Source organism: Aythya fuligula, chromosome 3 (assembly GCF_009819795.1).
Source record: "Aythya fuligula isolate bAytFul2 chromosome 3, bAytFul2.pri, whole genome shotgun sequence".
Classification (NCBI taxonomy): domain Eukaryota; kingdom Metazoa; phylum Chordata; class Aves; order Anseriformes; family Anatidae; genus Aythya; species Aythya fuligula.
The window spans coordinates 46700614-46724932 of NC_045561.1; the positions used below are offsets into that span (position 1 = coordinate 46700614).

The 24319-nt window shown below is 36.0% G+C and overlaps 1 protein-coding gene across 13 annotated transcripts in view; it reads right to left on the reverse strand.

Moving 5' to 3' along the window:
- The window catches only part of QKI (QKI, KH domain containing RNA binding), a 160520-nt gene that overhangs the window by 4207 nt on the left and 131994 nt on the right, over nt 1-24319 (reverse strand). For 5 of the 13 annotated variants that reach the window (XM_032184285.1, XM_032184286.1, XM_032184274.1 and 2 more), the window contains 4 exons: nt 17726-17813; nt 15174-15470; nt 12460-12534; nt 5287-7825 (listed from right to left, as the gene is read on the reverse strand). In XM_032184285.1, coding sequence (XP_032040176.1) covers nt 7809-7825; nt 12460-12534; nt 15174-15470; nt 17726-17813 — 477 coding nt within the window. In that variant the 3' untranslated portion in view covers nt 5287-7808. Of the gene's footprint in view, nt 1-5286; nt 7826-12459; nt 12535-12601; nt 13306-15173; nt 15471-17725; nt 17814-24319 lie in introns of those variants that run through there. The other 8 variants (XM_032184284.1, XM_032184279.1, XM_032184277.1 and 5 more) reach the window with 5 other exon arrangements.

A 24319-nucleotide genomic window follows, 5' to 3' on the forward strand; every position in this document is an offset into this window, starting at 1 on the left:
AAAATGAAAGGCATCATTTCAGACACTGCGTGTTATACTCTTCAGCAATAAAACACACTCGGTATTTTGACACTGCCAGTCATTAAGTTTGTATTTTCTCAATGAAACTACAGTAGCTATAGTAAAAACATTAAGGAAAAATATAGCGGAGTTAGGCCATCAGCCACAAACATACCAAAACACCTAAGCAGACAACACTGGTAGATGAATGGTAAAGTCTGGTGGTAGAAGTACTCCAGCCATTAAATTCCACATCTGACGCAAATTCATAGACCAATAAATGCAATTGCTAGCACAAATATGGTCATAGATAGGTACTACTGACTAAATTCTCACGGTGCAAGAGACAAGGAATATCACCGTAATTCTGTTTTCTATGGATCTGGATGGAGTACAGATGGGTTTGCACAGTGTGTGTGCTAGATAGCCAAAGGCAGCACAGAAAGTGAAGGCATGCCCACACTTCAGTAAACCAGGACTGCAGAGTACAGGCAAACTTGGGTGTGTATCCAGAGTAACAGCAAGGACATCGAGGGATGCTTTACCTCCTCGAGCAGCACACACCTCATGCTCTTACTGCAGTGAACTACCGGGATTAAAGCTAGTTCAGATCCAATTGTATGCCACCAGTATGTTGAGACTCATGATGGAAGAAATCTTTGAATGCTAATTTTGACAAATTTTTCATCCCTCCTGGAACAGTGTGGGACAGGACTTGTACCCAAATGTTAGTATTTAGCCTCCCCTGCCCTAATTCTACCAGACTCCTACAGATGTCACATTTAGCTTTACCTATTGTATGCATACTTCTAGAACACACAAAATAAACAGAGTAAGGTAGGAGGATTATTATTTTTTTAAGCAAATAGCTTTGGTAAATAAATAACATCTGGTTATATTTTGAGGTAATCACATACATATTAATGAAAATATTAAAACACAATTTCTGCTCCAGAGTTATGTTTCTCACTAGATCCATACTATCTGGGATGACAAATTATTATTGTCATTTTCTATAGTAACCAGAATAAACTAAAAAGCTTTAGTACAAACTACTTCTTCTCTTCCTTATTAGCTCTAACACTTGCTACAGAGATGCTTACAGAACTATAACATCATCATCATCACTTGGTCATCTCCAAGAAATGAATAAAATTGATGCATCCATAAATCTATCATGCAAATGTGTATTGTGTGTTTATAGTAAGTAATGCATACTTCCTTCATTTAGTTACAGACAACACAGCATATCCATTAAGCAAATGTAAAGCAAAACAAAACAACAACAAAAAAATCCTGTTAATCAGATGATCATGAAAATTTGTCTCTTCAACAAATAACACCTCTCATAACAGTGCTAAAAGCATTAATGAAAATTGAAGTGTGAAAAATGTACATTCTTTATTCTGTTGTTTAGATACAGAATAAAATTTAACTTTTTCAGAAAATAATACTATAGCTACAGCTTTGAGAGCTGTCAATTTGCTTTTGAGGATAAAGTACATGCACTTTTTTCCAGTTATTTTATTGCACATAATGTACAGTCATAATTGGTGTTTTATTTACATGTGTTTTGGCAATGTCCATGTTTTTTTCCCCTCAGAATACATTATTTTGCACAAACAAAACCTTAAATGTTTCACACAAACTGCCATAATACAAGTAGAAGCATATATGTATATATGTATTTCTTTTTAAATTAATTATTTGAAGAGTTTCAGATCTCAGCTAATCTTTGCCTCGGGAGTCGAGATTCCTCCCAGTTAGCCCGTTGTCAGAGACGGACATCCGGACTGCTGGCATCGAGAAATGGACACTGCAAGGACCCCCCCGCTGCACCTCCCTCCCGCTCCTATGCAGAACCATACCACCTGCAATTAGTGCGCAGGCACATAGAAGGAAGAGCACCGTACTTTTGTTAACCAGTTTGATTCAACATTGATCACCATGTGTTAATGTTATGGCTTGTGTTATTAGAACAGTATTCCATTAATAGGGTTTTAGAAAAATATATCAAGTATATTAAAAACAATTTCCAGTAACAATTCTGTACTTTCCCTAGGAATGTGTTATTCAGATTTCATTCTGTACAACATGCTATTTATGATGACTGCGATTGTTACCCAGATACAAAGAATTAAATTTCATATACTCGTGAGTATGTTTCTCCCAAGTTACAGTGATATCCTAATGGGCAGCAACACGCTTCAATGCTTCCCTGCATTATCAGGGCAGAAAACTTTTTAGTGGTCCCCCTCAGAGAGTCCATCTTGGAATAAACTGTTATGTGCAGATTTATTTTTTTACATGCTTTTTAAAGATCTGTTCAAATAAAATACCAAAATCATCAGTATACACTGAGCATATGTTCATTACAAATCTTTGAAAGATATCCCTGAAGACTCTTTATGAAGTATTTTCTAGATTGGTATCACAGGAAAAAAATATTGGATAAGTAAAATTTGTTGTAATTTAGTTCAACAGTTCACTTAAGAAATCAATAGCATTGCTGAGATTTCATTTTAAAAGGTTCTGTGGTGTTTTTGTTTACATTCTGAGCTACTTAAAAAAAAAAAAAAAAAAAAAAAAAGGTTTATCCTAAGATTAATCCACTTTATTTGATGGACCAGCAACTCTCTACTTAACTTGAATGTATGATCTTTCAAATGTAAAGACAGTTTAACCCCAGAATAGAAACAAAGGAAAAAAACAACCTAACTCCAGTGATGTAGCAATATTGAAACCATCTTCAAATTCGGTTATAAAAATAGCCTGCGTCTTTCCTCTAAGCAGGCAAAGTATAAAATAGTTAAATTTTCAGACAGGCACTTAGGTAAACTGAGAAATGCATTTGGTGGTCAACGGCAATTAGCATAAAATTTTGATTTTTTTCCCTTTCCTTCAACTTTAAAGTACTTCAAAATTTAAGGCAATTTTCTCTACAGAATGAGATGAAAATGCACTGTGAACAATGTATGACAGTAGTTCATATCTAATAAAAATAGAAAACGCTAAAAACATTGCAGAAAAGTAGTAGTTTTAGGAGTAGAACTATTTTTCAATATAAAACGTTATTAGTTTGCCATATTTGAATAGTTTCACTTACACCAGAGAATACTTCAGAGTTTAAATGTGTGCCTCTGATGAAATATTTTAATAATATAAACTACCGGATCTGAAATGACACCTGTGCCATTACCTAATCAAAAGGTCTTGATATTACCTTTTTTTTTTTTTTTTTTTTTTTCCCCACCATCTAACTGTGACTGACTTTTAGGATAACACTATATTCACAATCTGTTTATATTTCTGTACAAGTGAAACTATTCTAAATGCATTGATATTCTAGCTGTACCTAAACACTTTTGTAAAACAAGCTAAAAAGTACACACTATTCTAACACAAATGTCTTCATCATAGCTAACCTATTTTTCCTCCATAAAATAGATACATTCTATTTTAATTATTACATATAAGAACTTTTTAAGTTTTCTATCACATAGGTTTCAAGATGTGTAGTTGAAACATCATAAATTAAAGGTTCTGAACAAATGCAAAGCCTCATTGCCTCATTGTCTGATTTTTTTTACTATCTACATAAAAAAAAAAAGGGGTTTCACAAAAACTGCTGGTATCTGAAGAGTGATCTACATCAATGATCTCCCTTGACATTAGCTGTAACTGTCCCCTTAAGATTACAAATCCAGGTGGACTACCCAGGCTACGTAAAGGAGCCTCAGACAACAGAAGTTTTAAGAGAGAGAAATGTTTCTGTAAAAATAATCTGCATAGAGGTACAATCAAAACAGCATCTTCGCCATTTCAATTCCCTGCATTCGTGTTGCTACAGTCATCCACAGGGACAAAGATTACATAAAGGCAGCCCTGGAATTTGAAATGGCTCTTGCTTGGTAATTTAGTGAAAGGTGTGTTTTTGTACTTTCTGCAGTCATTACGAAATGATCCAGTCTGACCTTTGGCTTACAGAAATTGTACTCCCCTGAGCTATGCAATACTGATAGACTATTGCAGAAGTACAAAAAAAATTACATAAAAAATAGCATGGCATGAAGAAAATAAGGCACTTTTGGCAAGGAAAAAAAGAATATTTTGTATTTCAATGCATGGTAATTACATCTAGATGTATTTTGTGCTTGGAAATATCCCACAATGCAACAGGTGCCAAAACCAACACATCCCAAATTGCTATGAGATTAACTGCAACCTCTGAATGGTTCAACAAAGAATCAAACTGGTTTCTGTACACCACCATGATTTACCAGTACATTGGCATCTTTGCTCTTTTGCTGTGAGCTGAGAGTAATTATTTTAGAGAAAGAAAAAGAAAGTGTGGAATTAGTAATGCAGATGCTGAAAGGCAAGTGGCAAGACTACAAGAAGAATGCCTCAAAAAAAAAAAAAATGCTACTTTGTTCCCATATCTACTGGCACCTATTCCCCAAGGTAAAAGGCCAGGATGACCAAAGCCAACTTAATAGTAGTGTGCAGAATGTCAGCCGACAAACAACATAAAAACAAGTCACGTTGTGTTATCTGTGGTCACGTTCTTCAGGGTTAGTCCAGTAACTCAAGACTTTACATTCTTCTGTCTTTATTTGTTTACTTTAATTAAACATGTAATGGTTAATAAACAGACATAGTCCAGAGTTAGTAGGTTGGTATTATAACATTTATTAAAATAATGCTATGGGTTAATAGAAACAGCAAAGAACCAAAGAATTAAAATGCAAGCTATGTAAAAACCCAACTAAAACCCAAATATGTCTAATGTATTCATCCAGTAGCTAACTAAAAGCCCAAGAAAGACAACACTCCCAATATAATAAAGTACTGCAAAACAATTGGCAATTTTTCAGTTATCAAAATTGTGGGTTTTGCGTTTTGTATCCTTTTTTTTTTTCTCAATCAGGAAAAAAATTCTTTTGAATGTTATATAACATACATATAAAACAAGATAGAAAAATACATTATAAACTTGTAACAATGGCTGTAAATACATTATCTTACATGTTTCTCATAGGCAATAGGTTGGTTATGGTACATACATAGCATGAAACTACTAAGATAATAAAGAATAGACAAATACATGTCATCTGTACGGTTACATACAAGCGACACTCCCATCTACCCACTCTAAAAAAAATTACATAATACTGTCAGAAAGAAGTCTTAAAACTACTTATTTTAATAAAGAAAAAGTCATTAAAGAATGATAATACTGAGAACCAAGGCATTCAGAGATTTCAAAAGTCATGCTTTTTTTTTTTTAAGTTGATCCAAAATTTTGTCAACTAAGTTTTCAGAAGTTTGTTCAGAGCAAACATTACTTTCACATGTCACACATCTGTTTCATACACTTCCCCCCCATCCCCAATAAAAGACCTTTGATAAACATCTAAAAATGTCCAGGTTTTATCATAGTTGAGATGAAACTGGATCAAATACTGGTATTGTTTTAGCAAATCTCTCTTCAAATGTTCGAGTGTCGCAAGTTTATTCAACCAACCAACCAAAAAAAAATCAAAATGGCACAGCATATACTGTAAGTAAAATCAACACAACTGTATGTGTAACAGGAAGACAAAGCCAGTGGCACAATAAACAAAAAGCTAGCTGAATACGAAAGGATGAATGTCTATTGCATAGTAAATAAACTGATAATTATTTCCAGGTGAGACAAGATGTTAGATGAGGTCACCATGCAGGTGCTTAAAATGTAAGCCCTCTTAGCTTACTATTGACCTTTCATTTGGAAGCTGTGAAGATTTGCAGGAGGAGAATAAGTTGACAAGAAGGGGAGTAAAGTTATCACCTGATATTTGCCAAGTTTAGTTCTGAGCCCCACACAAAGTAATACTTAATGTTTTTAGACTTAAATAATGTGCGTTCAACAGCTTCAACTCCTGTGATTGCCCAGCTACAGAAATCTCATGTGGAAGCGAGGGTTAAAAATACAGTATAGCTGGGCTTCAAACAACTAACTGATGTCCTTCTCCTGCTTATCTTACAAAGGAAAGCCGGTAGGCAGATCTAACATTAATCAAAGAGAAGCTTAAAAATAAGTAACTTGCATACTGTTTGACACTGCAGGAGCTGCTTACCAAAACTGGGGACATGCTCAGACCGTAACTGAGGACTAGCTAAGCACTTTCATTATCTGCAGAACACCAGTTTTTCTGGATGACTCTGAAGTCTGCTATGTCTGATGCATATTTATTCCAACCAAAAAAATCAAGAAAACTCATCTCCATCCCTGAACAAAAATGAAATACTTCCAGCTCTACAAACATTTCTCAGCTAATAGTCTAATTTAGAATGAGACTGTCTGTAACACAGAACCCTTTGGTTTACATTGCACAAGTACTGTATTAGCTCTGGTTTGAGAAGTAGAGTTGTGGAAATAAAAATGATGGGCTGGATTGACAAAACCTTAGCAAATAGTTTCCATAACACGTTTTTGGCAAAGTCACATCACACTAATATGGCAAAAATCAGGTAATTAATATGGTCAACTCATCATTTGTCTTTCCTCACAGCTTCTTTTCACATACTGGGCGACTGAGTGGCATGCAGTAACTTGTCTGAGGGAGAAGCTGATTATACAAGACATTTGACTAAATGACCATGAAGAAAATAAGGCACTTCCTTTTCTTTAGACTTATTCCAATACTTAAAAAATAAAAAAGAAAGACTAAAAGGCTCTTTTGGTCTTTTGTTTCTTGACAACCACCAGAAAAAATCATTTAATGAAATAAAGGGTTTCTTTGTTCTTTTTTTCTTTTTTTATAACACTTGAAAGTATAAAATGCTACATTTCCAAAAATATATTTTTTTCTGCACCAGCACCCTTGTATAGTAAAAGTATCTACTTTTTTTGTTCATTTTGTTTCAATGCACTACACTTTATCTACAATTTCGTTACATGTATACAGCAAATAGGCAAGCATGGCTTTTACATCCTTAATGAATTTTTTTCTATACAGGGAGGTTTAAAAAAAATATTTGAACAGTTTGCCCAGTAATGTGACACATAATGCATGTACCTTGTTCTCATGTAATCTTCTGAGGAGATTAAAGTATGGTTAAAATAATTTAAACTCGGATTCGCTTTCATAGTGTTGCTGTTTTGTTCTCTGCATTAACATAGTTCTGAAAATTCATTGTGATCTGTATCTCATGGCACGCTTTCTTTTAAAACATCCAATTTGGCAGGCAATAGAAAAAAGGCTGCAACTTCGGCCCTTTGAGGGCACTGGTAGTGACTAAACAGCACGTCAAATTTTGAATACTTTTTGGAATCCCTTCACCAATGACATCCCTGACCAAAGGTTCATGCATGATGCATCATCACACAGTACATTCAGAGAGAGCTCGGACTTCTTTTTTGAGAAGAAAAATATTCCTAGAAGTCTCTCACAGTAACTGCCTCTGTCATCGGTAGTTAAGGGACATCTGTCTCCATCTCGCGCGAGGCCTCCTTACCGTTCGCTTGGGGCGGGACGCTAGAGGATGATCAGTGCGGAGGGATGAATTGGACCTTATTGCTTTACTACTATTCAGTGCAGGTTCTAGAACCACTTTCACCCAGACAGGAGAACACAAAAAAGCGGAGTTGGAGGACAACAATTTCTTTGTCTGTTTTGTTAGATGGTAAGACGAACGGACAAGTGCCCCAGCTCGCTGCACTGAAGACAGGCAAGCAAAGGCGATTACCAGTTAACTGATCAGCAGGCAGGCATGGTCAGGTCATCATTGGGTGAAGAGTTCAGAGGTCAGAAGGTCATAGGTTAGTTGCCGGTGGCGGCTGGGTGGTTAGGAACAAAAAAAAAAACAAAACAAAAAAAGAAAGAAAAGATAGAGAAGAGATTAGTTCCAGCTAGTGACGGCTTAATGACAACATGAAAACTAATCACAACTAATAAAAAACAAGCATGTTTAATTCTGACATACTGATCGACACCATCTACGGAATGCCATAAAATCATGACAGCCCTCCATCATGATTTGGACACGGGAAGGAGAAGCCCGCTCCCACAAAACCGGTTAACAGGAGAAATAGAGATAAAATACGACTAACGACTAATGGTTAGTAGCAGTCGATGAAGGAAATTGGAAAACAACGAACGATGAACAGTTTTGGAACTCGGTCGGAAGAATTTGGAAACAACAGTCAGTGCACGGCATCAGTATCTGACTGCTATTAAGCATTAGTACCTCCCCAGGTGCAAGCATTAAGCAACTATTAATGATGAATGTGATTATTAATAACTGGTTGTTAAGAGAAATGGATCTGAGGGGTTCTCAACTTACAGAAACAATTTGGTTCAACAAACTAGGGGCCAAACAAGGGTTTTTTGTTCAATAAATTTTTTATTGCCTTTCATTTATTCTATTTACAAACAACATGGAATTTCTTGGCCTCATGATACAAAGCAGTACTAAACTGTAGTCTAGCAACGTAGGCATCATCATGGGAACCAGGAAACGCTAAGCCTACTACTTTAGCCAGCATCTTCCCGTTCCAAATACTACTATTTTACACATATAGGACACTTATAAAATGCACTTGCATGTAAACACTGTAAAAGTCCTGCCATTTTAAATTCTATACTTAAAAAGCTCTAAGTACATCAAAAAATAGAGAAAATATCTAATCGATACTAATAAGGCATTTTAAAACTACAAACAGCTCTCTTTATTCATTTTCAAAGCTAATACTCTGCAAATACAATAAAATCTGACATTTCATATACATTCCTGCTTTATATTTTTATATTTTAAAAGAAGCCACCTGTAAATACTATTTTCTTTTGCAAAAAACAACAAAACAAAAACAAAAAAAACAAAACCCAAAAACACAAACAAATTACAGTAAAACATAAAAAAGTTCTCAAGTGGAAAGTTATCATTCCCAATGTTCTTGAGCTGTTCCTTCTTTAATCATTCTCTCACATTCTCCTTCACCAAACTTGGTCCACTTAACAGTAGTATGATTTTTTTTTTCATTTTTATTTTTTAAGACTCATTCAACAGCTTAATCATAGCTAATAAATTCTGAGGTTGATAAAGTTTTTGTACTGTTGCCATTTTGACTAAGGCAGAGGAGATGAAAGTGAGAAAGGTATTCAGTGCAAAGTCAGATTTGTGCCATTTCATAAAATGAAGTCCAGTAGGTGTAATATTCACAGATAGCATCGATTTAGCAATCTTTCTCTTGGGTTGATTTACCTTCACATAACAAAAATGGCCTATCATTTACGATACAGTTCATAAACACTAAAAAAATTACTACTGTAACATAAATGAGACCACATGCTCCCTGAATTTTTTCAGAATTAGGCTAGGTGGGATTTGTTTAAATTAAACGGCTGTTTCAAAAAATAAGCAAAAATAAAAATAAATATTCATGTGGCACAATCTCACCACTTTACAGGTATACTAGAAACAAAGACTCTTAAAGCATTTTGATACTGATTATAATTTTGATTAAATTGTATTAAAATTTATATATAAATTACGTGACAGTTGGTTTGGATAAAACATTCAAGAATATTCTCAGCATTATTATTTCTTGTGGAGTTTATAATCAAAGCAAGCTACCTTTTAAAAATACCAGTACACCTGTGATACATCCTCTGCCAAGTCTCTGGCCTTCTACAGTACACACAGGTTTGTCAACTGTGCAACACCATTTACAGTTTATTACAATTAAATCAGTCAGTCTCTCTGTTATATGCAAATTCAATTTTGTATTATTTATAAACTGGGGTTTTATTCTTAGTTAAAATGAGCTATATTTTTCAACCCTTCACCAATTCTAAATGCTTAGTTGTAAGAGAAAAACATTTACACGTTCGGGGATTCTTGCTTTAAATGCAGTGCTTATCTCTAAAAAAAGAACTACGCAAAGAATAAAAACCTACTTAAAAAGTGAATGCAGTAGTACTACAAAGTCATCTGAAAATCAATTTCGAATTGAAATAACCAACTTTAGACCCAATGAATGCAAATATAATTTTAGCAACATTTAACTATATAAAAGTTTCTGCATTGAAAAAAAAATATTTCGGTTTGCTGACATTGTTTTTTCACTTCTATAGCTATAGAAGTATATCAGTGACAGAACAACCCAATAAGTGAGATGGTAAATATTGATAGTAGATTAATTCTGCAACATGATTTTAACGCAATAAAGAATCTGTTTTACTGCTGAACGATTCTCTTCAAATCCTTTAGTAAAACTTAACCCTGTGCAGTGATAACCTAGGATTTCAGATTCAAAATAAAAAAAGTACAGTTGTAAAATTAACTTTGTGTAAGGTCCTCAGTACACACGGTTCTTATTTAGATGTGACTAAAATAATATTCACCTGAAATAACAGCATGGTTCTCATGCAGAATGGTAGAGGTATGCATAACTTATTCCATGGGAGATAAGCCATCTGTATTTATTTTTTTAAATACAATGGACTTTCAATATGGTTAGAGATGAACACTATATTATCAGAAAACGGCTATATTTTAAAAGAAGGTGAAATGAAACCAATACTTTTTTTCAGTGACTTGTAAGTGGCAACCCCAGACAAAATATCTAAGCCCTTCACAATATATTGAAAATATGGTGACTCAATACTACAATGATGAAAGCAAAATAAAAAATGGTCTATGTTTCCCCCAATCTGTTCTTTACCCAGGTGTCTACTAGGTGTCTCAGTCAAATATCTAACTAACCAATTAAGTAGTTTTTACACTGAAGCTAGCGCTGAAGATCAAGAACGACCTTTAGCAAAAACTGATTTTGAAACATCAAATTAAACTATTAAAGAGAACTAAATCCTCAGCATCATTGCTCTTGTCAGAAGATGGGTTATAATCTCTCACATATTTTTATTTATTTTTTTTCTTTTTGTCAGCATGGGACCTTATTCTGATTATGCCCTGTTGCCCATTGAGGAGTTTTCAAGAAGTGAGAATGAGCCGATGGGCTGTAAATAGTGTGAGGTTCAAGAAGAAGCGATCTTCTGGAAAACTTTAGTAGTGTCTTGTTATCACAGCTTTACATTTTTTTGTAAAGCAATGATTCGTACATATGAAAGATAAAAGTGTTACATAAACATAACAAGTATCCAGGAGGGCCCTTTTCACTGTATTGACTGAAATCTGTGTCGTTCCTTGTAGTCAATTTACAGGAAGTTGCAAGAAGTGAAGTGTAGTCAGTGTTAGATGTCAGATCTGTCACCTGCATTTGGCTTTTGAGTATTACAACATCATGTAAGCCTGCACAGCACTGATTTTGATGAGAGCAGAATAATAATACTTGGCATGTAACGCTTTGTGTCCTCAAAGCCCTGTACAAACAAGAACCCCCACAACACCCCTGTGAGGTAGGGAAGTATTATTATCCTTATTTTACAGATGGGAAAACAACACAGAGATTAAATGACTTGCTGAAACCCAAACTGAGTCAGCATCAAGGATGGGATAAGAATTCAGGAGTGCCTGTGCTCAGCCCACACTGCTTCCTAGCCAATGTCAATAAACCGAAAATATCACTTTTCTCAATAAGCTTAAATACTTCATTCAGGGGTCCAAAGGCATTGTGTTTGAGGAACAGGAGAAAAATGAAGATTTACTTTCCATTCAACAGTTAAAGAGAGATGCCCAAATATTGGATGTCATCTCACCAACAGGACTTCAAAAGTTGTTTCTCCTTCAGGTTACACATTTTAGCAGCAAAAGGCAAATACCAGGAAATAGATTTTGGTAAAAACAAAAACAAAAACAAAACAAAACACCCTCCACTCCTCCACCCTTATTAATTCGAACTGAAACAACTTTTGAAGTATTATCTTCACAGCCCTTACCTTTCTGAATTCAGTCAGGTATCTGAGAACATGCATCCTCCTCATAATATACAGTACAGTGGCTCAAAAGTTTATTGGAAAATAGGAATCTAAATCTTCAGATTTCTCCAGACACAGACAGGAGGCATTTATTCCTTTACTTCTTTCTCATTAAGCAACCATCCATTCATTTTATTTTGCAACACCAATCTGATATTTCCACACCAATTAAAAGAACAAATGGGGGGGGGGGGGGGGGGGGCTGGCACAAAGTAATCATTGCAGCACTGAATTGATAGTGTTTCCTGATGCAGACGGATCTTTAAATAGTTTTAAAAAGGGAATCTGTTATAACATTTATATTAAATATATGACAAGGTTTACATATTTAATTGAGCTAGGAAAGCCAGGTTTACAACATTTTTTAAAAAACCACAAGCATTCCCAAAGCTCTAAAATATTAACTATTCAGTTTTTTGAGGAAAAAATAATGAATGGGTCAAAACATGGTATTTGGTTAACCAGCTGTGGTGTTGCAAATCTCATGTACACTCAAAGCACTTCTTACGAACGAGAACTGCAGAACTAAACTAACCTCGGTCTGCGGTCACAATCCTTTGGTAAGGATGGACACGCATATCGTGCCTTCGAACTTTAGTAGCCACCGCACCTAGTTAAATTGCAATTACCAAGACAAAGTTAGAAAACATTCAAAGAAAACATTAACAGCAGGTTTATCAAAATGGATTTAAATGATCATTAACTACAAAAGTTCATTTTAAGAAAAGCAACAAGTTAAGGCACAGTAGTTTCAAATCTTAACCTTAAGAAGTTTATCTGTGCAGATTAATATTGCATTTATTTTAAACATCCTGGCCTTAACCTGTTTAATCCATTCATTTACAATCCCAAAATTACAGTATTTCATGAAATCTATTAGACCCAAGCACATTTAAGCTTTACTAGTCACATATTCACTGAAGTGCCTTTCTTGCAGCAGGACTATTTTAAATAATGCCATCTTTTAATACTGACAATTATTTGCTAACCTTAAGATCACTTCCAGTTCTACCACAAAAAGAAAAGTTTTAAAGCAATTCTTCAAGCCTACAGATTGTGATTTTAAACTTTAAGTCAATAAGTATGAACTGCAATGAATTAGGTGATTAGTAAAGCAAACACTATATAGAACACTTAGCAGTCAGTATACTACTATACACTCATAAATTACAGCTACTCTGTAATAACAGGGGCTAATCCAAATTAATAGCACTATTTTATTTTAAATCTATGTGCAAAAAAAGTGCAAGTAAGTCACTGACTGCTAGGCCAAGCTTTTTTCAAGGCTGCTGAAACTAAGCATTTGTTAAAATTCAGATCTGATGAAGGATCAGTTTAAGACCGTTCTTGAATTCTTAGCCTTTCGTTGGGAAAGCCATACCTAAAGATAAAAGGAAGGGAATTAAAAGTTAGTCACCAACTAAAATTTGCTCCCAACATCAATATCCCCCAAAATACTAATAGGGACACATTTCTCTGTCATTTTTAACAGAACTATTTTAAGACATCTTAGAAGTCCACAAGAAAATGGACAAAATCTAGTGTATTATTCATGAGCGTGAGTGTACTCTGAGGTAGAACTCAACCAAAACCTCATTTAATTCAATGCAATTGCTCAGATTATAGAGCAGATGTATTTAGTCATTGATTCTGTGCTACATAAACAGGGGTGTGGTGATTTTTTCCCCCTCTTTTCCCTTTTTTTAGTTAAGTTTATTTAGAGAGATCTATTTTAGCTTCAGCTACCCTTTCAGGAGTAATTCTCCCCTCCTCCCTTTTTTATATAGAATTCTGTGAGAAATCAATGAAATTTCTCTGCATCATATTAATTTATTACAACGGAATGACGTATTTCTTTATTTGATATTAACCAAATTCAAGAGAGGGGACTGCCACTAACTAACCAGCAACTGATAGCTACTGTGACGATGATGCCTGTAACTGCAACATTACTGCAGGAGATACTGCAAGTGCCAGTAAGGACTCACAGATTGGGGGTGGGGGAGCCGGGGAGAGCATGTACATGCTTGTGGGAAATAAAAGAACGATGACATTATCATATGGTCCCTGGATGTTGGCTATGGGATAATGGAAAACAACTAGAAGTTGCTCAAAGACAGACCTGCTACATACTTCAGCCCTACTAAAATTTTGTTAGTGGCTCACTAATTCTGACAGGTAGAAGTCTGAAGTACATTTTCTTTTTTACTGTATAATGCACACATACAGAAAACACAACTATTCATTGTTTAAGTGAAACACTGATTTTCTGCGATACTTTCAACAAAATATTGACTTTGAACCTTATTGTCCAGTGTTCATTAGAGATGTTTAGAATCTGCGTAAATCAATAACTGCCACTGAACGAACTAAGATCAAAGTACTATAAAATCAACATCATGCAGCACCAAGGTCATATGCAGTTCAGAACAAACTAAAGAGAAAAGATTATTTATATTCTGCAGAGCGTAGGGAAAGAAGAAACTATTGGAACTGCTTGTTCCATATTGACCAGTTAACTGAATTGTCACGGCTGCTTTATCATCCTCTCCTTCATACAGCAAGCCAATGGCCTGAAATGTTAGGAATGATGGACATTTCAATCCCACGCATATAAAATAAGCCATCAGTAGTGTTGCTGATTGTACCATCCTTTGCTCAGAACTTAAAGTTTCCTTTATATATTTATTCTCTGATATTATTTTCTGCTTACAAAATCATTAATAGCTTTCCAACACTGAGGAGAGCTTGATCAGATGTGTTCTAAATGTAGAAGCAAAAACCTAAGCAAACTGAAAAAAACACCCTTCAATTCTCTCCAGTTTGGCTACTAAAAAGATACAGCAAAGATAGGAAGTTCTCTCTTCCAAAGATTACTGGAAATTAATTTATGCTGAAGACAACACAAGCAAGTCTGGTATTTTACTGGAGAACAAATTACATACAATAGATGTCAATGTCTGTTTTTTTTTCTTGGCTATGTATCCACCATCTAGTGTCACACAAACATTATGATTTTGTTTTCAATAATCTTACTAAGACACTAAACACGTTTCACAATGCAAAACATGTTAAAATGTTTGAGTTACACCATTGGAATAATTTTCCTAGGCAATTTTGGTGTCTCTGAGGTAGGAATATAGCTTCCTTTTTTTTTTTTTTTTCCTTTGAGACCCATGACCTCTATATGCAAATATCATGAAAGCATATGCAATGTATTCTCCAGTCATGTGCAGATAAGAGTCTTACCTAATACACCACTAGGTTCAATAGGATACTCAAGGATTGATGTAGCTGGTGCCAGCGTGTAGGGGTATTCGTACGGGGTGTAAATTAAACCAGCTTCGGGTCCTGGTGGCACTATTGCAGCGGTGGGATGAGGAGTTCCGTTTGGCATGACAGCGGTTTGTATTTGTCTGATCAAAGGCATTATGGTAGGGCCAGCTGGCGTAGGAGTACGCAGGGCAGCTGGTGGGAGAACAGGCGCAGGCCCAGTAATGATCCTTGGAGCCTGGGCTGTTGCTGCAAGAGAAAAGGCAAGGGCTGCTACAGTAAGCAAAGAAATTCAGAGGAAAGTATGGAGATAGCAGTACAAAACGTGGAAAGAACGGGAAAAAAGGGGAAAAGTAGGAAAGAAGAAAAATAAAAGGAAATCATTAGTACATGCGCTGATCACACAGTGCCAAAGCACACCATTCAAATGCAAACAGCTTTCCATTTTCCAGTGTGATTAAGTATGAACATGCAAAATAAAAAAGCCATTGTAAAACAGTGAGGTAGATTTCTCAAACAGGTTACACAGCACAAAAGCTCCATTTAGACCACATTTCTTCATTTATGCTATAAAGACTGCATGAGACTTGAGATGCATGCAGGAGATACAAGGAAAATACTGTCATAATCAAATACAGAGTACAAAATGTAGTGCAACTATAGAGTCCACAGATACTCAGTTATGCAGAGCTACTGTATGAGTTCTACAGTTTTGTATCTCTTATATTGTATTTAAACATATATACAATTCCAGTTTCCAGGATCAGTGAAATTAAAGAGGATCTGGAAAAACAATGCATCTCCATTCCTACTGTAGCATGAATAACATACTCAAAATGTCTTCCACATCAATTTTCCCCAAATATAACATGTTCTTTGTTACAGAAGATTACTACGGTCTTGCTTTTTTGTTTTGTTTTGCACAGTGCTTGCATGTTTAATTATTTGAAGCCTGTCGGCATACAATAGGAACAATTTCTTAAACACTTACACAGATCAGCTGGTAAGAGTCAACGTTAAACTGTTCTATTCTATTGGTTAGGACAAAGATTTATATGCACTACTGCTGATCTACACTGATTTAATTAACTTACAGGTGGTCTGGGAAGAGAAATGCATGGGGAAGATTTTCGTATTTGAGAGGGTGAGTTTTGTGGATTTATTTCAAAAGTGCTCAGGCAATGCAGAATTAAAAAAACACCAAAATTTTTGTTTCTGTTTTTACACTAAAATAAACCACTATGGATTCCATATCCTCTGTTTTCAGTAAAGTCAAAAACATAAACTATGAAAATGTCTTACTACCAAAATGTGAATATTAATGTGGAAATCTCTAGTCAGAGAATGAAAAAAATCCATCATCCCACTTATACTGTTAAAATAGACCAATGGGAATAGATCAGACAAAGAAATCGCTCAAATTAATATAAAGATTTCCATGCAACAGTTTGCATCAATTTATTCTGAAAGCTATTTCACTCATAAATTTGCAATAGATTGGGGCTTCAAATAGGTTTAAAACTGAGCTAGCTCTAGATATTATAACGTTCATTAGGGGTGAAGATTTACCACCACCATTGTGGTGGTAAAAGCCCTCGCTTACGTATCTTTTTGAATCAGAAAAATTACACTGGTGTAAGCACTCTCAAATTGGCCTAACCACATTCCAACCTTTAAACATATTCAATGCTGAAATGGAGCCTGTGTGGGGAAACAAATTTGCAAATATCAGTAGGCCCTTAGTGAAAAGACTGATTTATCCGTGCTTACATTTGACATCTGTATCATAGCTACAGCAAAAGTTTACTTTGGAACAGTATCAGAAACTACACTTGCAGAAGCAGAAATTAGATTTTAATATAGAAAAATAGTTTGTATCACACATAGCAGGTATATGCTGTCTTTAGTAGGTGTATATAATTAATTTTCAAGTGTAAATCTGCACATACTTGCGTTTGCAAAAGCATCTCACACAAATCTAATGGAAGAAATTGTAAAAATGGCTCATAACATCACTGATCCCTGTGAACTCAGCAGTGAAATCAGATGATGAATTCTTGGAAAAAACATAACACTAGGGGAACACATGCAAGGCAAGATGAAAGGAAGGAATATAATACAGAAAAATGTATTCACAGTATCCTGAACATCTGTAACACTTTCAAACTGAATCTTTAAAAGTATAATTGAAAAGGAGTACACTGCCCTTTATATTTATTAAGGAAAAAAATTAATTGTAAAATAGAAAAATCTGGCTTAAGAGTTGAATTTTGTTTGAACTATATATTTGTAAATATTTCAGCCCAGACATGTTGTTCTTAAAGAAAAACAACAACAAAAACCAGCAACAACAGCAAAACACAAAACATCAAAAAACTTGCAAAACTTATCTACAGAAGATCATCTGCAATGGCTACCTACTGTTTTCCTACACAGTTGTTATTGTCCATTTACCTGAAAGTAGCTTTAAGAATCAAAACCTGCAAATACTAATGTTGCACTGACCCTCAAGATTATAACATGCTTACGTGATTTGATGTTGGCATCTCTGTAGGTGCCATTCAGAATTGCAAGCTCCATCAGCTGCATCTTTTTAAGGCTGTCTTCTCCTTCTGCCTGTAAATAAAAAGATGGAAAGAAAGTAAGGATTATTAGTTGTCAGGATTATTAATTTACTAGTGCATAAGATCTAAGGGACGTAGAATAAGCTACAAGTTTTAACCAAGGAAAGTATCTGCTTACCCATTACTGACAAAACCATTATGTTTTGTTAACTTTTCTTTAAAATTAAGTACAAGTTGTTCGTTTCCTATCATTAACTGGTACTGATACATATCTTACAGGGTTTTAGAAAAGTCTCATACCATAAACTGAAAAAAAAAAAAGTGAAATAAAATAAAAAACTGGGTTAATTTTAAGTCGATGCTTGACAGAAATTATTTAGGGAAAAAATTCTCAAGCTTTAGTAAAAAAAAAAAAATTACATACTATTAAACTGGTATTAAAAAAAAAAATAATCCACTATTGGACCAGAGGAAGAATAGAAACCCAAAGTTTTATGTAAACTTTGATTTACAGTTCCACTGTTAGTGAAACTAACTATTCCTGGAAAAATAAAAATCTTTGAGCAGCTTTTCAAATACCAACCAAAGCTATATTACAGAATTAATGATTTTGGAACATGTAGATGTTGTCTGATGAGGATATAACTACTGTTTATACAGTATATATTTTCCTTAATTTTTTGTTTCAATATAGATATCTTGGCTGAAGTTATCAATTCCTTTGGTGTCCTGCAATTTGCATAAATATGCAGTATTCAGTTAAAAAAAAAAAAAAAAAGGCAAAAAACCACCACCACCACAGAAAAAAAAAAAACACTTTTTCTGTTACTAACAAAAATATAATTATTACAGTTCTGAAAACCAGACATTTTCTGATCTGTTTTTCCAGAAATACTATCATTTGTTTAGTCTACCTCCTATCAATCAGAAAACAAGATAATGACATAGGAAATCGAGGAGAGGCAGTTATATACTTTAATGTTGAGTTACCACCTTGCTTCTCACATTGTCTACCATTGCTGAGAAGTCTCTTGGCAAAAAGGGTGCAGCTGAAGCGTGAGCTGCATTTCTTAAACTGGTTTCTTAATTTTTTAGTTTTTATTTTAACTGATCTTGTCTATTCACATATTTCCTGTATATTTGGAACAGGACTTTTACATGTAATGACAACCTGGATCATGAGATACTGAAAACCTAACAAAGATTTCAGAGATAGTTGTTCACCTGTCTTAAACAACAACTCCAGCTGATGGTTTGAATTAGGAATTTCAAAAGGACTAGTGATTATGAAAAATACAATTAAAAAGCCACAAAGAATAGTGATTGCCACCAACAACCAAAAGAAGCCTACTAAATAACTTTGTGTCCATTACAGCACTGCAATACTGAAATGTCTCCCGAATAAGTTACGAGTTGATAGGAATATCCACATGCAGTGGTTCCAAAGCGAACAGAAACATTTTCAAACTAGTTTAAAGCAAAATATTGTTATACATACTTCACTGCCAAAATATCGATGAAGTAACTTACTAAATTGCAAAACAAAAAAAAAAGAGTAAGTCTTAAAATTGCATTTAAGCAAATAAACTACTAGTCAACACAGTAAGATGGGTCAAGACTTCAAGACTAAATCACTTCCAGATGCCAGAAATGGAAATCCTAACTGTAATACTGAGGATTTACCTAAACAGATTAAAAACTAACAATTGACATTGTTGTTAAACATACAGAATATACTCGAAGAGTTAGACATTATTTTCTTTATCTATTAAATACTGTATGACAGACCAAACTAACCCTAACAGTGAAAAAGTTAATGCACATTCAATTAGCATTTTAACTACAAATTAACTGTGCAGTTAAATACTGTTCTGTCCAGATACCTCAGATTCCACAATCATTAAAATTAGACTCTCTGGAATACAAAATGTACTGATTATAGCATGCTTAATATGACAGTCTCAGAACAGAGTTGGAATTTATATGCAAAGGATTTATTTATTCATTTTAAAGAATTTCTTATTCCACTGCATCATCACTGGTAAATTATCTATACTGTGTTGTCAACTATGATGCAATAAAAGCAATTCCAAATCTATTTTTCTATCCAGAACTTAAAGACTTTTGTCATTCTGGATATAACTTCATTTCTCCTAATTTATTTTAGCAATAAAGATTTTTAATACATTGATTCCACTTTTCCCCTCCACCCCTAATGGTTACTAATGGTTATTCTTTGCTATTGGCTTTTTGCTTGTGTTTATTTATTTAACAGAAAGCATGTAACCATAAAAAAAAAAGCCCTCCTCTCAATGTCACCTGCATCTCCCATATAGTTCCATCAGTGTTACTAAAATTGCATACTTCCTCCAAATAAGAGTTCGGGTGATTGATCTGAGACACTATTAATGAGTCTCAGTAAATGCTGAATCTTACATTCCACTTGCTAGGATAATTTTAGTAACTCTGTTATCCCAGATTTTAGACCATGGTAAATGTTTTCCAAATGTAATTATTTATAGGAAAAACTTTAAGATAGAAAACATTTTTTTCCCTTCTGGCATCCCCGAAGGAAAGAGTTACAGCAATTTAAAAGCAATAAAAGACAAAGTAATCATTCTTATAATTCCTATTTTGGATGTTTAATTTTCCTATAGGTCACTGTGCTTTCTATGAGAAAACATGTGGCAATTATTTAGATTTTACAAAGTATGTTTACAAAAACAATAGCGGTCCTAAGAGTACAAAAAAGACTGAGCCCTTAACTTTAATTTTGGCGATTTAATTCTCTGGAGTACTGCTCAGCAGTTGATAAAATTTTTGTTCTTTTAAACGGACTCCAAAGCATAGCTTTAAACATTTCTTTTAAGACGGTATCAGTGATAGTTCAGAGAGTCAAGAATTGGACTTGCACTGCCAGACATTAGCGCTGCCTTTCAACTTCTGGCACTTGTTTTTTCCAAACACCTATCGCAGCAAGCAAGCAAACCAACACAAACACACGAACACCCCCACCGCTCAAAAACTTGTTCCTCGCTGACCACAGGGCATCTTGCCGGCTCCTCCCAGAAGATGGCACTGTTTGTTGCTCGATGCCACCACCTCCAGCCATGGTGCTCAGCACCCTGCCGGCCCCGCTCCTCCTCCTGCAGCCCCTCGCACCCTGAGGCCGCCGCCTCCCCTCAGGGCGCTGGCCACAGAGGTGTTAGGAGCCCTTCAGATACCTCGGCATGGCCTTCGACATCTCGTTAGGAGCCCTTCAGATACCAGGGCATGGCCTTCGACCTCTCGCACCAAGCTCTCTACTTGAACGTCATCCACCCATAGTCAAAAACTCAAGTTTCCATGAGATGGGATAGCGAAACGGGCCCGCGTTTCCCTGTGGCCTATCCTCTCTTCACTGCTGGCAGATGATCAAATGAGGCCCGTCGATGCAATCCATCTTAGCTGCAGGCATTTCTGCAGGCTCTCGCTGTTACAGCAAAGAGAGGTTGCAGCTGGGATACAAAGGCAATCTCTAAAGGGACAGTACATTACCTGTACAATAGCTACAACAAAGCTCAGCCATTTGTACCAAAAGAAAGCTACTTTGAGCAAACATCAATAAGGTCACTTAAAGCCAGATTTGCATTACTAAGTTGAAGCTCAAGTGATTGACTCAATCCTCTCATCCTCTTAAATCTTCAGTGCTTTCCCTCGATTTCTCATGTGCAATATAACATGCTGATTAAGAAAAAAAAAATGCTATCTTGAAACCTAATTCTTTAAATGCAAGCACTTGCAGCTGCTCTCTGAATACGCACACTGAAGAGATGCAGTAAATCCTAACAAAGCCAACTACGTGCAGACAAGGGTGGCTGCCGCCCTGTCAACACCGGGCCAGCTCAGCTCGCCTCTCCTCACAGCAGCTTGGCCCTACTTGTGCCAGCAGTAAAAAGACCAAACGCCTGTGAGCACCGTCATTTTGAGCACCTGGTTTCCTAATCTTTATCAGAGTAGGACTAATGGTCACAAAGTTTAAAATGCTAGTAACTACTAGTGTCACCTACACCAAGCCTCTCTGCTGTACTTGTAATATTTACCTGGTATTAAAACCAATGGAGATATTTTTTTTTATTGACACTGTTTACAATTACCCTGTTGCTTTTTTCATTCTTACAAAAATTCACAATGAAATATTAAAAACCATCATGACTTTGCTCCGTTCTAGAAACACAAAGGGGTAGTGTCACCTTACTGAGGTGAAAAAGGGACAGGTATACAGACATCTACATCTGAAAGGGGGTTTGAGGCCCATGCTGGAGATCCCACGAGAATCTGTGGAACACTTCCCAAAACATAAGAATCCCAAACAAAATATGCAACGCTCACTATATTGATGCCCACCTACAGCAACAATTCTCCTACATTGGGTAACGCTGGCTGTTTAGAAGAAAATTGAGGAGCATCATTATGTAATAAAACGCTGTCACTAAGAGCTTGTTTCACATCATGAAACAGAGTCGGGAGAGAACACTATTGCCTTCATGACTTCATTTTATTTTCAATGTCCAAGCTTTAGTTCAACCCTATTGAACCTCTGGTATCTCAAGATCCTCAGGGAAATTCTTTTGTTTAACTAATACTTCTGAAATCATTATATTTTAGGCACTTAAATCCCTCAGATTCTCATATGCATACAGTGTGTGCTTCAGAGTACCATACATTTTAACTTTTTATTCATACACCAAACACACAGATATTGATAGGGAGGCCCAGACAGACGAGCATGCAGTGCATTCCCTGCACTGTATTTCAGCAGTATATTCCAATACACTGCTGAGCAGAGATCCACAAGGGGCACGCTGCAGAGTACCCACACTGAGCCACATGAAGCTCCTTCGGTGCCTGCCGCTGAATTAATTCACCAACCAAACAATCCACTCAGTGATAGCAGAGATTCCTCATCCTGATAGAGCTGCTTGAGCCTCACGGTTCTTACCAGCTAAGTCTCAAAACGTATCCTGATTCTCATTACTAATGCTGGCAGGGAAAGCTCTGAGTCTTTCTGTATAAAGGACACGTGCACTTTCCCCTTAAAATGTGCATTCTTCTCTTAAAGTAACTATGTTGGAAAATACAACAAATATTTTTTCCTACATTCATAGAAATATGCTTATTTAGGTGATGTTAGTGACTTTTGTGGACAGTCTGGCTTCCAAATGTCACACATTTTGGAAGATGCTTCTGCATGCTGCAGAAGTGCATGCCTGCACTTCAGCTGGATTCTCAACTGACCTGAGCTCAGCCCTAGTAAAGGTGCAGCCAGTGCTGGCTTTGGTTAAGGCTGCAGGCCTTAATCAGTTGTTTCAGGGCCATCCGTTCAGGATCAGACAAGGAGCAGCAGGTAGAAAGTGATGGTGAAACAAAGTGATGCGTAAATCAACTGCAGATGCAAAGACAAGAAATCAGTCCATCTTCCCCAGCCAACTGTGGTGGGTGCCTGTCCCGCCAGGCTGATGGAAAGAATAACCAAGCAGCCCCAGCAAGGCAAGAGCACCAAAGAGCAGCATTCACCTTTCAAGTACCTCAGCAACTTCTCGCACAGACTATACCTTCCCTGCCTGCCCCATACCACCTCTGGTTAAGCAGAAATACTCGGTGGTGGTTCGGCACCTTTCTTGCCACCCACAAAGAGGGAGCAGCTATGTCTTCCAGCTGATACCTTTTGTCCAAGTCCCCGTGCTTCTCGCCACATCACTTCATGTTAAGAGGTTTGCCAACAGCACAGTATATTTTTACGTACACAGTTAAGGAGTTAAATAATTTTATACACACTCTAATTATAATGGCAGAGAACTTGGCAGCTTTGAAAAGACACTATAATAACGAACAAGAATACATATATAAAACCCTTCCTCAAATAGAAAAGTCACTTGGACTTGGCACATACAGTAAACATCTTTTCTCCCACCATACCTCTGGAAAGACACATACATTAAATATGAAGACTTGTATTAACCTGTGTATCTGTATCAGACAAATGACCTGCAACTCATTAATTTAATATAAATTTTGGTAGCACCACAAGTAGTTTTCTGTCACTGATCGTGCCTCTCACAGCGCGGGAGCCCCGCAGGGGTCTGTCACCCTGCCTTCCCACATCCCCAGCTGCTGGGGCAGGGTAGCAGCTGCAGCTTCCTCGCCAGCGCTCCGACACTCACTTTGACTCAACGCGCTGTGGAATGCTTTTATCTAGCTGACAAAGAAAAATGTTCCACTGCAATTCACTTGTAGATCAGTAAGTATTCCAAACATACCATGCGCCAGTCAAACAGCCTTTACACATGAATGTCTCCATTCAGGGACAAAAACCTTCCATTCATAATTGATAAACAAAAAAACTCACAAACAATATACTACAAATTCCTAGACATACACGTATTAGAACAAAAAACAGATATCAGGCATCAATATATTACAAAATATGTTATAAAAGACCACAGGGAAATGCATCGGAAACCCTGAAGGTAAACACACTGAATTTACTGTTTGGAAGGGTTTTGTGGTTTTGTTTTT